This window comes from Macrobrachium rosenbergii, chromosome 57, assembly GCF_040412425.1.
Source record: "Macrobrachium rosenbergii isolate ZJJX-2024 chromosome 57, ASM4041242v1, whole genome shotgun sequence".
NCBI lineage: Eukaryota > Metazoa > Arthropoda > Malacostraca > Decapoda > Palaemonidae > Macrobrachium > Macrobrachium rosenbergii.
Genome location: NC_089797.1, coordinates 16,595,998 through 16,611,894, shown reverse-complemented (window position 1 = coordinate 16,611,894; position 15,897 = coordinate 16,595,998). Strand labels below are relative to the sequence as shown.

Below are 15,897 nucleotides of genomic sequence, written 5' to 3'. Positions count from 1 at the left end.
TATTGTTGTTGTTGTTGTTATTATTATTATTTATAATATGCTGTTGTTGTCATTCTCCAGAATCTGTACACAATAGGTGTGGCTGATAATGTCCGACCTGATTATAGGTAGAATTAATTGTATTTTTAATAGCAAAGATTACTCTCCACCTCACTTATTTATTTTTTACTTCAAACTGAAGAAACCCCTCAGGAGGCTAGACCTATGCAGCCTTGGCTATAGACTAAGCTATGACTTTTAATAATTTATTGCAAGTATCGAAATCACGATCCTGATTAACATTTGCTTCATACACAAAACTACAAAAGCGAAAAGAAGTAATAACGTTGAATTCATATCCCAAATGCATCAGTTTTTATCATTAGACTATAATCTGCTTAGCTTTTCTTTTTCACTCCATCACGACATCGTCTTTCACAGTTTCACTTTATCCAGACTGACGGTTCCGTGACTCACAGAAGTCACAGTAAGCTAAGGGATTCATGCTACAGCAATGTATTTAGTTTTCGTCCTGAAATATTATTGTAGCATGAAATATTTTTGTTTTTCACGATCCAGTATACTTCAGTGACAAGATTCTGCATAACAAGTGACCAACTTTTCCTCATACATACACATGTTTACAAAGTAAAATAGAAGATTTAATACTAAGTGGCAACTTGAGAACAACACTTTTCCAGTACAAAAATAAAAATGTCGCAAGAGTTTTGCTGCATACTGTACAAACTTGTACATACTTGAATATTTATATGAAAACTAAACATATACCTGAGAACATCATACATGACATTCAGTAAGATATGAAGGTTCACACTATGCAATATAAATTCATGGGTCCAAATCTTCATCTGGCACAGAATTTGCAGCCATCTCACCCAACAAAACATATCAATTTGCCTTGATGACACTTTTATTTTCACCTGTTAATATGATTAAAGACAAGCCATCACAGTAATTTGTAATTTGTAATTTGCAGTGAATTTAAAGTGCTATAGAAGCCCTTCAGATTTATAATCTCAAAAGATAGACTTCATAATTTTATTTTTCTCTTCGCAAGTCATATGATTATGGTAAAGACTAGAAATATGACAAATTCTTTGCCATGTAGACATCCAAGGAAATCAAAGAAGCTGGTAAAGCAGCCTAAGTGGCAACTACTATAACAAGAACACATAGATATTCCACTTTGTGATTATATAACATCTCTAGAATAGTAATTAATTGAGAAAAATCAAGCCTATTGCTGGAATATGGAGATCATCATATCAAAAGGAAACAACACACAATTTTGACACATTTGAGAATTGGTCACTCTTGTTTGACCCATGGATATTTGATAAAAAGCCCACATTATCCAATCCCTGTAAGTACAGAATGTAAAGAATGCTAACAGGTAAATATTTTTATGTGAATGTCCAAATTGTAATATAAAATGAGTGCCAAAGTTTGGAGACAAATTAGCTAACAAAAGTTTTGTCAGTTTTCATTTTCAATTAATCAGTTACTGTATACAGTTGTTAAGAAGCTATAATTTAATAAGTAAAATCCAGAGCCCATTTGGGCCATCCCTGTGAGACCTAAACAAATTAGTTCAGTGGTTTGGTTAAACTTCATGATACAGTAATAATAATAATAATAATAATAATAATAATAATAATAATAATAATAATAATAATAATAATAATAATAATAATAATAATAATAATAATAATAATAATAATAATAATAATAATAATAATAATAATAATAATAATAATAATAATAATAATAATAATAATAATAATAATAATAATAATACCCAATGGTGGATTTTGGAATTCTTCATATCATAAGGAATAACACTGGTAACTTTGACTAATCTTAGAATTGGTCGCTCGTGTTTGACCTTTGAGTATTTGATAAATATCCCTATTACTGTATGTGTAGAATGTAGCATAATGCTAACAGTTTAAAATTTTTTGTGTGAATGTCCAAAATATAACCACAATTGTTGTCATGTTTTGCATATCAGGTTTTATAAGTGTGTAAGTAAAGTGTCATCCATTGTTTATCACTGTGTAAAAAATACAGATCTAGGTGTGAAAACCTGTAAAGGACATACTGTATTTTAGTGTACAGACACCACCCTTCTTACAACATTATACTTACAAACATTTCGAGTTACAAACAAACATGATTGCAAATTAAAATTGTGTTCAGAGCGCTTCCCTCTGCCATCCGTAAGTTCAAATTTTGTTTTGTGCGCCTATTCTGTACATACTGTGCTGCATGTACAGTGTGTTGTGTTGTAGGACGAAAAAAATGACTTTACTGTATTGATTTTATATCTTACTCTACTTAAATAAGCATGAAGAGTACAGTAACCAACTTACAAACAATTCAACAGACAAACAGCCATCCGGAACGTAACTCGTTTGTGAGTTGGTTGGTGTCTGTACTGTACAGTACATATTTTATCAGTCTACTTAACAGCTGGTAATGAAAACTTGCATCTGACTCATTATAACATTATGTACATGTACTGCACAGTACCATGCATTTTCCCCTTACAGTAACTTAAAATATATGTAATTTCCTTGCAGAATTACTGCCCAGTACTACAGTACATTTTATGCTAAGTAAACCTTGTAATAAGCAACTTCCCTTATCAGTGTACAGTGCTGTACAGTGTCATTCCCTTGTTTGGCAATTGCCCAAAACATAATATCTATAAAAAGTTGCATACAAATAAAAAGATTAATCATATTTTTCGCATCTTGCAAACTGTACTAGTGTATGTATACTGTGCTCTTTTAGCATCTTTTACTTTTATTGCTAAACAGAATAAAACTGCATGTAAAAACAGCATGCCTTTACTCGATAATGCCTAGTTTCAGATGATGGAAGTTGTGTAGAAAGTGGATTGACATATAGCAATAGCAGATTTTCTTTATGAACTATAATGAATTTATATTCAAACTGTACTCAAGTTTTCACTGTACTTATTACAAAGGTGTGTACATTGGGATTTAAAGCCAATACCCATCATAAATTTATAATAAAACTAGTAATGTTATCCTTTGCTAGTGTAACAGTACTGTACATGTGTATGATGCAGCAGAAAATTATGCCAGATTTCTTAGATTGAATTATTGTTTTTGATCTATTTTAGTAAACTTTATTGTGAAAAATTAGTGAAATGTTGTGAAAGCCAGTTGGCAAGCATATCAATGACAACTCTGCAATACCTACTGTAGAAAAACCAATAACATTAGTGACATTTGTAAAACATTTTAACTAAATGATACCAGAGGCCATCCATGGTGGTTGATCCATGGCTAACAATTTTTCCAAAATGTTTTTTCTGTAACTTTAATGCTAACATATTTTAGAATATTAACTTGCTGCTCTGGTTTCCAACTTCTTGCATGTTCTTTGAATCCACTGTCCTACTAGTTAGTCTTCAGGATGCCACAGTGCTCCATCCCCTTAGATGTACAGTAGTCCACCTTTAATCAGGGTGGTCAGGAACATCTAAGTGTGACAAAGGGCAGCACAGTTCTTTGGTGCTTAGCAGGTGGCAGTGCAATCACCATGTGCACAAACACCAAAAACATAACCCCTGGCAGAGCATAGGGAACACCAATGAAAGCAAAATTTTCTATAGTGCGGAACCGATAACATGCCTTTGATCAAGTCAGTGGCTAGAGTGGAGAGGTAAAACCATGTGATTGAGTCTGGTTCAGTGTGTGATTTCTCCCAACACTCACACCCAGTGCACTTTATTATACCTTTCTTCCCCCAGCCTCTTCCTCATCTAGAAGCCAATTGGTTAAGAAGAGACCAGAAATGGTTCTTTCCTAGACATGCACATCCATTTGAACTTTGCATTTTTATTTATATTTTTGACGTCATGCAATTGCACTGAGAAAAATGCATAAAGGAGTTGTGGGTAGGGAAAGCACAGATGTTCAAGAGGTTACTTTATACAGTACAATACTGTGTGATATTTTTAATGGAAAATGAGGTGTCATGAGGTAATATTGGTGCAACTCTGAATTTTCACAGATCGAAGACTCTTCAGGTCCAATGGCATTGGATTAGTGAAGGCCTGCCTGTGATAATAAGAGAACTGTAGTACTAAAATAACAATATGTAAAAAGAGTAAGCAAATCAAGCCAGTATTAGTCAATCAAAAGAGTAACAGTGTTAAGAATTTTTTTTAAATCTCTTTTGATTAAAACTTACTCCATGTAACATCCATGGTACTATGTGTGTACTAAATATTTTAAGAATTAGGCTGTCTGTCACTCTTCAAGTTGTATTGTAAAGAACCAGAAATCTCTCTCTCTCTCTCTCTCTCTCTCTCTCTCTCTCTCTCTCTCTCTCTCTCTCTCTCTCTCTCTCTCTCTCTCTCTCTCTCTCTCTCTCTCATGAAGAAGAAATAAACCTGAATGCAGCATTATTTTAGTCACAAAATAAATGCTTACTTTCAATATTTCTAACATAAAAAGACATTCAGGTTATTACTCAGTTATTCATAAGATTTAAACACAAATATGAAATGATGAAAATAAAATATCCTTCCTGAATCCTTGCAAAAGAATTCCATCCTGCATTGAGCACATTTCATGAATATGATTGTACCAAACATCAGAAAAGTTATAAAACAACAAAATGTAAAGCTGTGTTTCTAGGTTACTTTATCCAAGAGTTGTATAGCCTAATATGTATGAGACAGACTTGTAATGGACAGAACCATATAATATACAGTAAATACCATATATTCCAAAGTTACAGTGTGCTGTATAATTCTGTATTGTTAATGTATTGTAATGTTCAAGTGTTTATTTCATGCAGTAATAAATTTTGTATTTATTTTATAAAAAATGGTGAAAGCTAAAATAGACAAGTCTAGTAACGTTCAAATGGAGGTATTTATCAAATAGGGTTAATTTCTACTTTCTCTCTTTTATAGTACAGTATATTCATATAAGTTAGATTATGTTTTAAGCTGTAAGTGTAAATCTTGACTAAAAAATTGGACAAGTAAAGGTAATACTTGGCATTCTGTCTACCTCAGACATATATTCTCATGAATGTCTAAAATGAGAATTCCTGATATTATAGGCATTCTGTAACCTTATTTTCTTACCTTAGTGTGGTCAGTATGTTGGCTTTATGGCATATTCATGATACTCCATTGATTTATAATTGATGTTTGATTTAAAATTAATGTTAGTATATTCCTTTATTTGCATTTTGATATATAATTAATATTAGCATATTCCTTTACTGTATTTGCATTAAGCTCAGAACCTCAAAAGTTATTTAATTTTATTATTATTCAATCTGTAAACATCTTTTCCCTTTTTGTTGTGATCTGTTCTTCCAGATTACAGCGCACTTTAAAATCTAGAACCCCCAAAAGTGATCTAATCTTCATATTCAGTGTGTAAGAATCTGTTGCTTTTCTGTTGTGATGCAACTGAATTTTTGTATTCTGTTACAGTCTGGAGAACTACGTCAACTGGAAGAATTGTGTGGAAGTACCCATGGTGTTACTTGCTTATTTATTGTTGCACAACACATTGCCACGCATTTAGGTCCACTGTTAACAATGCCATACATAGTAGAAGCATGTCTTGTCCCTGCTCTAGCAGAAGTAGCGGAGGTCATACCTTTATCATCTAGTTATCAGCATGAAATGCATCAAGAAATGAGAAAGTCTTCATCTGATGGCCTTAATTTAAAAAAGGCACACATACTTTTTGATTTTCTCGTGGCCTCTTTGGAGGTAAGTTTAACAAGATGTTTTATATTTAGTTGATGTTTGAGTATAATGTTCTAACTTGAAATAAAAATTGTTTTATATGGCTAATTAATGCAAAGATTATTTGGACAGTGTTTTAAAACTACCAAAACTGGTTTTGATGAACACCATGCTTGCACTATTTTCGTTATATTGACTAACATATTTTAACAGGATCATGAACTCTTGAAGTGCCTAGAAAATTTAATAATCTGCCTGTTGACGGGCCACAAGGAGCCAGCAGAGGATATTCACTTTCAAGGCCAGAAATATAACCTTCGTCTTCTGTATGTTCTTCTCTCCCATGATCGCCTTAGGAAATACTGCCTGAATAAAATACTTTTTGATAAAGTCAGGTATGATATGCTAACTATACCATTTAGGTTCCTGAAGTAGAAATTTTCACAAAAATTTTTTAGTAATTCATCATGATAAATATATTTGTTCCTACACAGATACAGACCTTCAGCCGTTAACTTTCAGATAAGGTCATTAACTACCGACGGTAGTGAGAAGCCCCGCCCACTTGTTGGTTTGCACTCCACTTTGCTTTCGCCTGCCATTGTTTGAAGACATCTCTGCACTTCTCTGCCCTACTCCCAATTGCTTTCTTTTTGTTTTTTGTTTAAATATGTTTGTGGTTGTCATTTGTTATCATATATATTACCAACCCCTCAATCACTTGGGCAATTTTTAAGAGGAAACTGCTGGGTTAGGCAGTCTAGGGAATGACAGACTGTGTTTGGTTTTTCTCAACTTTGAGGTTGATCCTCATTTATTATCGTATGTCGCACTTGGACATGAGTGTAAATAAAACAATCCAACCTGACTTCTTTTTCAGGTGTTGTGGAGGCTGAGAGCCCTTGAGAGTTATGTCCCTCTCTAGGCCTCTTGGGAGGGCCGAGTGTCCTTTGAACTTAATGATCACTCTTAGGCTATGAGGGGCCTGCTGGTATCTGTTTTGACTGTGTCTGGGACAACTTACTGGTCACAGTGTCTTCTAGCTGTAGGACTGCTCTTACTTCCTTGGTAACCCGTCACGCAGCATCGGAATTGCATTCCCGGATATTGCCACACATCATCTCTTAGTGATGTTCTCATCATGCAGTTGTTGAAGGCACTCTCAGTGAAGTAAAGAAGAGAAGAAGAAAGTCGTCATTGTAGTCTTTGTTTTCATCTTTGTCGTTGAGGCTGCCGCTTCCTCCTATTCTTCCAAAGCTAGCTAGCAGAGGAAGAGTAAGGTTGCCTCATTACTCTTGTAGAGGTTCCATTGGCTAGCCCTCACTTTACAAAGAGGGCTGACTATCTCTTGCTAGGGTGAGACTGCTGCCCCTGTTGCGTAGTGCAAGAGTACAACTGCTACCCAGGGTTTTCTGGAACCCCAGTATACTGGTACAGGGCCTAGTTGCCCGCCTACCCAGACCACCAGTATCAGCACTGGTAGCCTGCTCACCTGGGCTACCAGTACCAGGCCTGGTCTCTCACTGGAAGTACCATGGTACCTCTGCTCCAGTTGCCAAGCGAGCAGGTGCAGTTACTACCCGGTGTTCTCCGGACCTCAGGTGTAACAGTATGGCTCCGTTAGGCCTCCTGCCAGGGCTTTAGGTGCAGGCGCTAGTCTCATTAGTGGTACCATGCTCCTGTTGCCGAGCACACAGATGCAACCGCTACCTGGAGTTCTTTGGACCCCCGATGTACCAGTACCCGCCCCAGTAGGCCACCTGGGCTATCCTGTAGCCGACTGCATGGGTGCAGCTGCCACCCAGGGTTCTTCAGACCCCTGTGTACCAGTGCTGGCATGGTGGCCCGCCTGCTTGGGCACTGTTATCGGGCCTGGTAGCCTGTCTTATGTGGTTGGCAAGGGTCCCTGTTCTATGAACCCAGTCCTAGTTGCCAATTCACTAGGCAATATTAATTATTCTTACACTAGACTTCATAAAAGAAAATTGATTATACCAGGTTCTCGTAGATGGTGGCGAAGTGGTGAAAACAAAGGGAAAAGATGAAATACAGTGGAAGAATACTAGTAAACCAACGAAGAAACTGTCAAATTTCCGACTTACCGTTGACGTGGGTTGCTTGTGCATGCAACTGACGATCAGAAGTCTTGAAAAGACCTGTTCTATGCCTCACTAGTACCAATGAAACAGTAAGAGGGTAAGCACAAAGTATTAGTTACACAACGCGTGTGCTTCGCGCGATAGCAAGTCTCTCTGAGAATCGGCTCAGGTCAAAGCTGTAGTCCTGGGCTGTTTTTTGTGTCAGTATGCCTATATGCCTCCGGCAGTCTGAAAATTTGACAAAACATCGCCGAATGCATAGAACAGAGCAAAAGGGAACTTAAGACCACCTTCACTAGAGGTTACTTGGTGAAACCCTCCCTATGGGTTAGGCTCTAATGCTACATTATTAGCTACTAAAGACGTTACTTTTTTGAAAACGCACAGCCTACCCCTGAACGGTTAGCTTCCCTTAGCATCGACAGAGACGCCTTTCTGTCTTTGTTAGAATGGTATTCTTACTAAATAATGCAGAGAGGGCGAACAGCAGAATATTTATAAAAATGTAAATTAGACTAATGTTGTGGTATGGATGACATTTTGTTGACATTTAATTAAGAGGTATTACCTTTATTAATGCTTGGAATATAATTTAAGTACAGAGAGTGACAGGGATGGAAGAATACAGTTGCTGGAAGCAATGCCAGGTGTATTACAGATGTATAATTTAGAAATTTTGTATGTAAACCAAATTATTGACAGTGGAGTGTCAGTGATAGCATATTAAAAATTGTGACATATGAGAAAGTACTGATACATAATGGGAAAGAGATTGACAGACAGGCAACATTTCGTAGTCTACCTGCCACAGTTAGCTTAGCGATGTTAATGTATGTTCATTTAATGTTTGTTAGTTTCTAATTACAGTACAGTATTACTAATTAGTACTGTAGGGGGGGTTTTAAGGTTAAATGCAGTGTAATATAATATTTTTTACTTTGGTTGGGAAAATATGATAATTAAGGTGAAATTAGATAGGTACAATTAACTTTTCCTTATAACAACCTTTGAGGTTGTTATATAAAGGTTTACAACCTGTATTTGTTGATTATATTTTTCTTGAGAATGTTTTTTAAAGACGTAAAAAATGTCTTATTGTGTAGCTCTAGATTGATTGACAATCCAATGTATCCTTTTTATTTTTTTTATTGGAAATATATGATAGCTTATCTCTGTGAAGCAGCACATCCAAAGGGAATAGTGGTTTGGGAGTGTTTCTTATGTAAAAGTCCTATGTAAGTCCTGAAGATAATATTCATAGTGAGTTACTTGTATTTAAAGAACTCAGTTTTTCAGTGAACCACACCTCATTCATCCTCTTTTTTATGTTCTCAGATTCCCCAGTTTTGTTAATGTGAAAATAGTAGATGATGAAGGTCTTAACAAGGTCGTGCCTACTGTGTGGTGGAGTTCAAAAGATGGAACTCTTACAGAAGGTGACAAGCAAGCATATGATAGGGCTTGTAATGTTGTACGCTCAGCAGTTGAAGGTAAGTATTCATGATTAATCCTTACACTTATTTTTTCTACTCTCTTTATTAATATTACTTACAACGCAGTGATATCATGTACTGTAACATACAGAGGTAAATTACTTTTATCAAAATCAGTCTCGTATTTTCCTTTTTGTGCATAGACTGAATCGTAGAAATTATAAGTACCGGTATTGCTACTTCCATTTGCGTGAGAAATAATTGTTGATACTCTTATTAACATATACAGCAGAAGAATTTTCATAAAGATGAATTGCTTTGATACCCTGTTTATCACCTTCTTTTCTCTTGGTTTTTTTTTTTTATAGTTTTTGAAGAAATGTATGATCAAAGATATTATTTTTGGTTGGCAAGTGAAGATAACATGTATTCCATGGCAAAGGTTTCATGCCTGTAGGAAATATGTTACAGTGGAAGTTGTCATCCTTTAAGAAAAATATGTAGATTATGTCCAATTAGGCTGATCTCACTAGTACAGATAATGATTGAAGAGTATGGTATTAAAGGCTTGTTTAGCAGATAATCTCTGAATGTAGTAACCAAATTTCTTTTAATATGACCAGTTCTCTTGTAATGGCAATGTAACTCTTGACATTTTGTAATTCAAATTCTTTTAAATGTTGTTTTTAAGTACAGTATGTCCTATAACTAATGTATGGGTGTAACCTCCCTATTTCTAATTTTGTACAGAGGTTGAAAAAATTCAAATAGATATTCTGCGGCTGTTATTAAATGCTAAGGATACTCCCATGTACCAAGATAGCAGCAGGGCCCTCTTCTTGGCAAAATTCAGAACTTTCCTTAAGGAACATGCTCCAGGATCAAGGGTAAGTACACACACACACACACACACACACACACACACACACACACACACACACACACACACACACACACACACACACACACACACACACACTCTCTCTCTCTCTCTCTCTCTCTCTCTCTCTCTCTCTCTCTCTCTCTCTCTCTCTCTCTCTCTCTCTCTCTCTCTCTCTCATTATCCTTGAAAAATATGAGGAGTGTGACACTTAAACTGTAATTCTGGATAGACAGTGTGGATTTAGTAATGGAAAATCATGTATGACCAACCTTGTCGATTTCATGAACAACATGTTTATTATATATGATAGAAGAAGAACGATATCATGCTTGATCTGGATTTTTTGGAAGCATTTGGCAGATTACCACTTAAAAGATAAATATCAGAAGTATTGGAGTACATATCATATATGATGTAGGACATTGGATAAACAACTGGATAACCAACAGAAAGTAAAGAATAGTCATCAGTTGGATACCATTTGGTTGGTGTTATTGAAGGTTTGGTGCTGGTTCAGCTGGTTCATATGTTCTTCATCATATACATAAATGATCTAGATTTAAGACAGTTTATCCAAATAAGCAAGTTTACTGATGACACAAAAATTGGCTTTAATGCTGATAACAATACACAGTAAACCAGTTACAAGAAGATCTGGAGAAAAGTGGGGAATGCTTGGTAATTGGGAGATACCATTCACCTTGGTAAAATGTAGCATCATTTTCATAGGTCTTAATTAAAAGAATGCCACATGTGAACTAGTTTGTAAGAAGATAGAATATTAGCAACAAGAGAAAAAAGTAGGCTTTACCATTACTAGCAACTATTAAGTAATGTATAGAAGATGAAAAGAAAATCTCTTAAAGTGTTAGAGTTTCAAGTGTAGAGTCTTGGAAATACATGTATTGTACATGAAGATTTATTAAACAAGAAAACGGTCTCATTTATCCTTATTCGGAATTAACTTTATTGTTCTTCATAAATGGAGAATTATGTTGGTGAAGGAAAACTAACTGAGGACCTCTCTTTCTGTTTTTAGGTGCCTCCTGCAGGATTTACTCCTCACCCAGTTATTCTCTGCCTTTTCCATCGTCTCTTAAGTATATTCCATGAGTTGTGGGTTTTAGAAAATAGTATGGTTGATGTTGTCATCCCGCCCAGATTGTTTTATGATGGCTCTCTCAGTTATTTTGATACTCATCGTTTAGGTGGTTTGGAGTCTCATTTGCAAAAAACTCTTAATAAGGAGATATTAAAGTGTTTACCACGCTCAGACATCGACACTTCTAAGGTAAGTGCTCAGTTGTATTACTATAAGTCTGTTGCTGTATTTGATGCAGTCAAGATGATTATGAATTTTTCCAACAGGGTATGTTGAAATAGCCCTTATTGTAAGGTAACTGATTATAAAAATGTACTGCCACTGTATAGTAGGCTAAGTAGTTATATTAATTAATATTTTACGTAAAAAGAAGCCATACAGTAAGCAAAGGAAGAAATTAGATAAATACAACCAGTAATAATCAGATTGATATTTTGAACTTTGAACTACAGGGCAAATATTCCTTGACTTTTGCCAAAAAGTTACTAGGAAATTTTTTTTTGGAAGATGTCAAGAGTATTGTACAAGTAAATATAAATATAACTTGTCTTGAGTGAATTTAACAAGTACAGTACTATAGTCTGTTTATTTATTGATGTATAAGACATTCCTCATCCTTAGTAACCATGCTGTTTTGTAAAACATACAATGGCTAGTCAAACAAATGAGAGGATAGTAATTTTTGCTATAAATGAATAAATTCTAAAAAGGAAAATGCTTTTAGGCAAAGGTAAAATACACAGAATGTAGAAATAAGCAAGTATCCTTATGTGGAAATATAAGCAGATTTGACTGAAGTTTAAGTTTATACCTGTTAATTTTAAGTCACCTGATTATTGGCTGCTAATTGTGCATGAATGCAGTACTGGATTTGGGTGTGAATCAGTTGTTGTATTATTTTACACATTAACATGATTGATTTGTTAAATCAGGTGTAAATGTGAAGTTTGTAACAAACCTTTTTTCAGCAATAAATTTTAGATCAGTATTTTATGAATGATTTTGCATATGCTATTTTATTCTCTATATTTAAGATCTATTGTGTTTGTAAGCAGTTGAATTCATATTTTGAAAAGTTTGAATGGGATTGATGTAAGATTAATACTGTTTCCTTTGTAGGTGCTAAGCAAGATTGATAATGCAACAGCTGGGACAAGCTCAATGGAGATGTGCCACAGTGAACCTTCTACGTCAGGTTTGTTAACTCCTTTTGAAAATTTGTTATAATCTTGCTGCTTCTATGATAGCCTGCTAATAATTTACTGTGTAAATGCATTACTTCTATAGCAGGCTGATATTCACGGCTCCACCTAGGAAGACAGCCGAAGGTTTTCTTCAAATGTGTATTTTGACCCTTTCTGATATTTAAGGATTATTTTGGGATTTTGTGCAGTGTTCAAGACAAGATGGATTTAATGCAGAGGGTGTGTTGTCTAAATGTAACACTGCTCAAGAATTGTGGAAACAGGAAAAAGAAAAATTGATGATTTTTATGGCTAGATATGGCATTTGACAACACAGTTATGAAGTATTTCATGAGAAGTCATTACAGTTTCCTAGATATGGAAGGTTTTCCACACTGGATCATGCAATTTGTATTTGATCAGTACAGTATATTGCCACGTAAATTAAATCTTTTGTGGTTGGGGGGGGGTTGGGCAAGTAACATCAAAATTGGATAATGACTCCTTTTCCCCGCTGATAGAAGACGACAATATCAAACTGAGCCAAGTAACTGTGAAACTTAGTCCAAGTAGCGGTGCAACACATTAGCCGTGACCAGGCTGCTACAACTTGAGAAGCCCATATTTCAAAAGCTAACTAGTATAATCTCAGACTACTACTCATCATTTTTTTACCAATTTCTTTTAAATGTCACACACAATAGGCTAGTCCTGTCAGATTGTTGACTTAAGATTTTTATAACCGAAAAGGATCAAATCTCATTATAATATTTTCTTGGTGTTTAAGTTATTGAAATAAATGTTGCAAATTGGTATTTACCAAGATTTCTTATTTATCACAAGGGTCTTGTATCACAATGATTTAATTTATATGTAGAGATATTATTGTAAGAGTAGATATTTGAATTTTGTTGTCATTACATTGTCCATTGAAATTCACAGATTTCAATTTCATTGGATTGGTTATTCACAATTTTTCTTCATTGATTAAATAGAATATTTTTGGAGGGGTAGGCCCAGCTCACACAAACCACAGTCATGCCACCAAAAAGTGGCAAGCTTATACATAGTCACAAATTTACTTAGAAGCTTATGAGAGTAACACACAAAAGCCAGAAATTGAAAACAGTGTCGCATAAGTTGTAATGAGTGGCTGGTTCCACAAACTTGCTACCATCCTGTCACTGAGTGCAACTCACATGGATCATGCTACAGCTGTGCCACAGATTTTTCTGGTACTGCATTTTTTCAGCCATTTTTCTGATGGCTATTGATAAATAATAACTTTTAATAATGGTTTTACTTACCGTGTAGTAATTGCAAGACATTCTTCAGCTGGCGTAGTTTTTCTCGTGGTTGTTTCATTTCTTTTTATACTGTCTTCTTATTCAGTAAATAATCAAATGTGTTCTTGCTCTTCTTAGAATAATTAAAAAATTTGTCATCATGCATTGGCAATGAATGATAAAGGAACTGAAACTGGCTCAATTTATGTTCTCTATAATTGGATGAACCTAATGCAATATCTCATGATGAAGTTGCTTTTTTCACTGTAGTAGAAGCCACAACAGTTTCCTCTCTAGAGTCCATTATTGGTATAGCTTGCCAGGTGGCCAGCATGTGGATCATTGAAACTTCCAAACAAATGTACACGTACAGTGTATTCAAGCCACAATGGGTGCAAAAAAATGCCAACATGTTATCTGTGTGAGTTGGGCCTAAATTGATATCTGTATAAACCTGCAGATGTTCATGTATGCCAGAAATATAAAGAGACCTACTATAAGATATCACTAAATATTAGTCAGTCTTATCACCAAAGTATATACAGATCTACAAAATTATAGAGATAATTTTTTAAATACACATGTATATTATAACTGATAGTTGCACATGTATATTATAACTGATAGTTGCACAGTAGATCAAAATGTAAACAAAAGTTATAAGGTTCCTAGTCATAAGCATCTAAAACAAACTTTATACTGAAATAAGTCTAATTTGTCTATAACTACCATAAAATGTATATTAGAAATTATACTATTAAAAAAATGCTTACCAGCATAGCATTATTTTCATGTAGTATAGCATGATACACAAAATTTTAGTGAATTATTGCATTCTCTTTCGCAGAACAGTATTTTATATAATTTGTAAAATATCTTTGTCAAATTTTCTAATGTAGTAATTTATGGTCATAAATTATAAAAATTATTTGAATCCTGTTAAAGATTTTTTAAGCAATATTCTTTTGTATGAAGTGTGGTACAGAGGCATTGATTACGCTGTCCTAGACACATTGTTTGCTGTTAAGGAGTCAGACAACACAAAGAATGAAGTTATTATTTACTAGGAACCTAAGGATCTGTTGTTGTGCACAGGTTCCCATCTAGTTGCTGTTTTCACTTCAAGATGAGTGTTGGGGGATTTTGCTGACCTTGAACTTTTGCTAATTATGCTAACTGTTTTGATTGGTTTGTATGGAAAAATTAATCTGCTTTTAGAAAAATAAATATTTCTCTACTGTTTAATGAGACAAGCCATGTAATTCAGTATTCAAAAGCTCTCTTATTTACTCATGTATCTCATTTTGGTAGGAGCCGTCCTTGGAGAACACCTTGTTTCTCAGAAACCAACAGTATCAGATGTTCGACATTTAACAGTGACATCAGGTGACATTGAAGATAAACCTGGTGTTCAGGAGCAAGCCATGTTAATTCACAACTCTCTTCTTCATTTATTGGATGGCATTATATTATTGTATCACATTGGAGCACATAAGCAGCTTGGAAAAGTGGCAGCCCAGAGGGACTCAATGAATGAAAATGTTGCCCATGTCCTTGAAATTGATAAGAAAGTTAAATATTGTAGAGAGAAGGTAAGATGTTGCTGACTGGCAATACAATACTGTACACCATTCTATTTTTATATTGATTATAAAGGGATTGGTATAAGGCAGTAATTGTAAATATACTCTACTATGTATGTGTTCTCTTATGACTTGTACAGTACATGGCATTTTAACTTAATGAACCTCAATTCAGCTTTATCAGATTTCATTAATTATTGAAGGCATATGAGTCTGATAGATTTATGGGGCAGGGAAATGAGTGCGCATAACCAAATTTTCTGTCTAAACCTGTGAATGCTCTGAGTCTGTCATTCATTGTCTGATATTGGCCTCAGACACAATATTTTGCATTTTTTCTTATGCAAAAGTATGTACGGTTCTGTTTTCTTGTTTGTTAAAAGTTATACCTACAGTGTACAATATAGTTGCATAATGTTATGTACTTACATTATACTGCAAATTGTTAAATTTACATTTAAAAAGTAATTTTTAAAGGTGAAAATGTCACTCTTTGTTCACCAGGCAATCATGTGCTCAGAAATTCTGAGATGTTTGGTTAAGTAAATTGCAACTGCATTCATATATATAAACTG

At 34.7% G+C, this 15,897-nt stretch overlaps 1 protein-coding gene across 3 annotated transcripts in view; it reads left to right on the top strand.

Moving 5' to 3' along the window:
* LOC136837129 (E3 ubiquitin-protein ligase RNF123-like) overlaps window positions 1-15,897 on the top strand; it is a 104,819-nt gene that overhangs the window by 42,032 nt on the left and 46,890 nt on the right. For all 3 annotated transcript variants that reach the window (XM_067101738.1, XM_067101740.1, XM_067101739.1), the window contains exons 9-15: window positions 5,492-5,776; window positions 5,966-6,147; window positions 9,187-9,341; window positions 10,035-10,171; window positions 11,207-11,458; window positions 12,389-12,464; window positions 15,051-15,331. In XM_067101738.1, coding sequence (XP_066957839.1) covers window positions 5,492-5,776; window positions 5,966-6,147; window positions 9,187-9,341; window positions 10,035-10,171; window positions 11,207-11,458; window positions 12,389-12,464; window positions 15,051-15,331 — 1,368 coding nt within the window. The remainder of the gene's footprint in view (window positions 1-5,491; window positions 5,777-5,965; window positions 6,148-9,186; window positions 9,342-10,034; window positions 10,172-11,206; window positions 11,459-12,388; window positions 12,465-15,050; window positions 15,332-15,897) is intronic.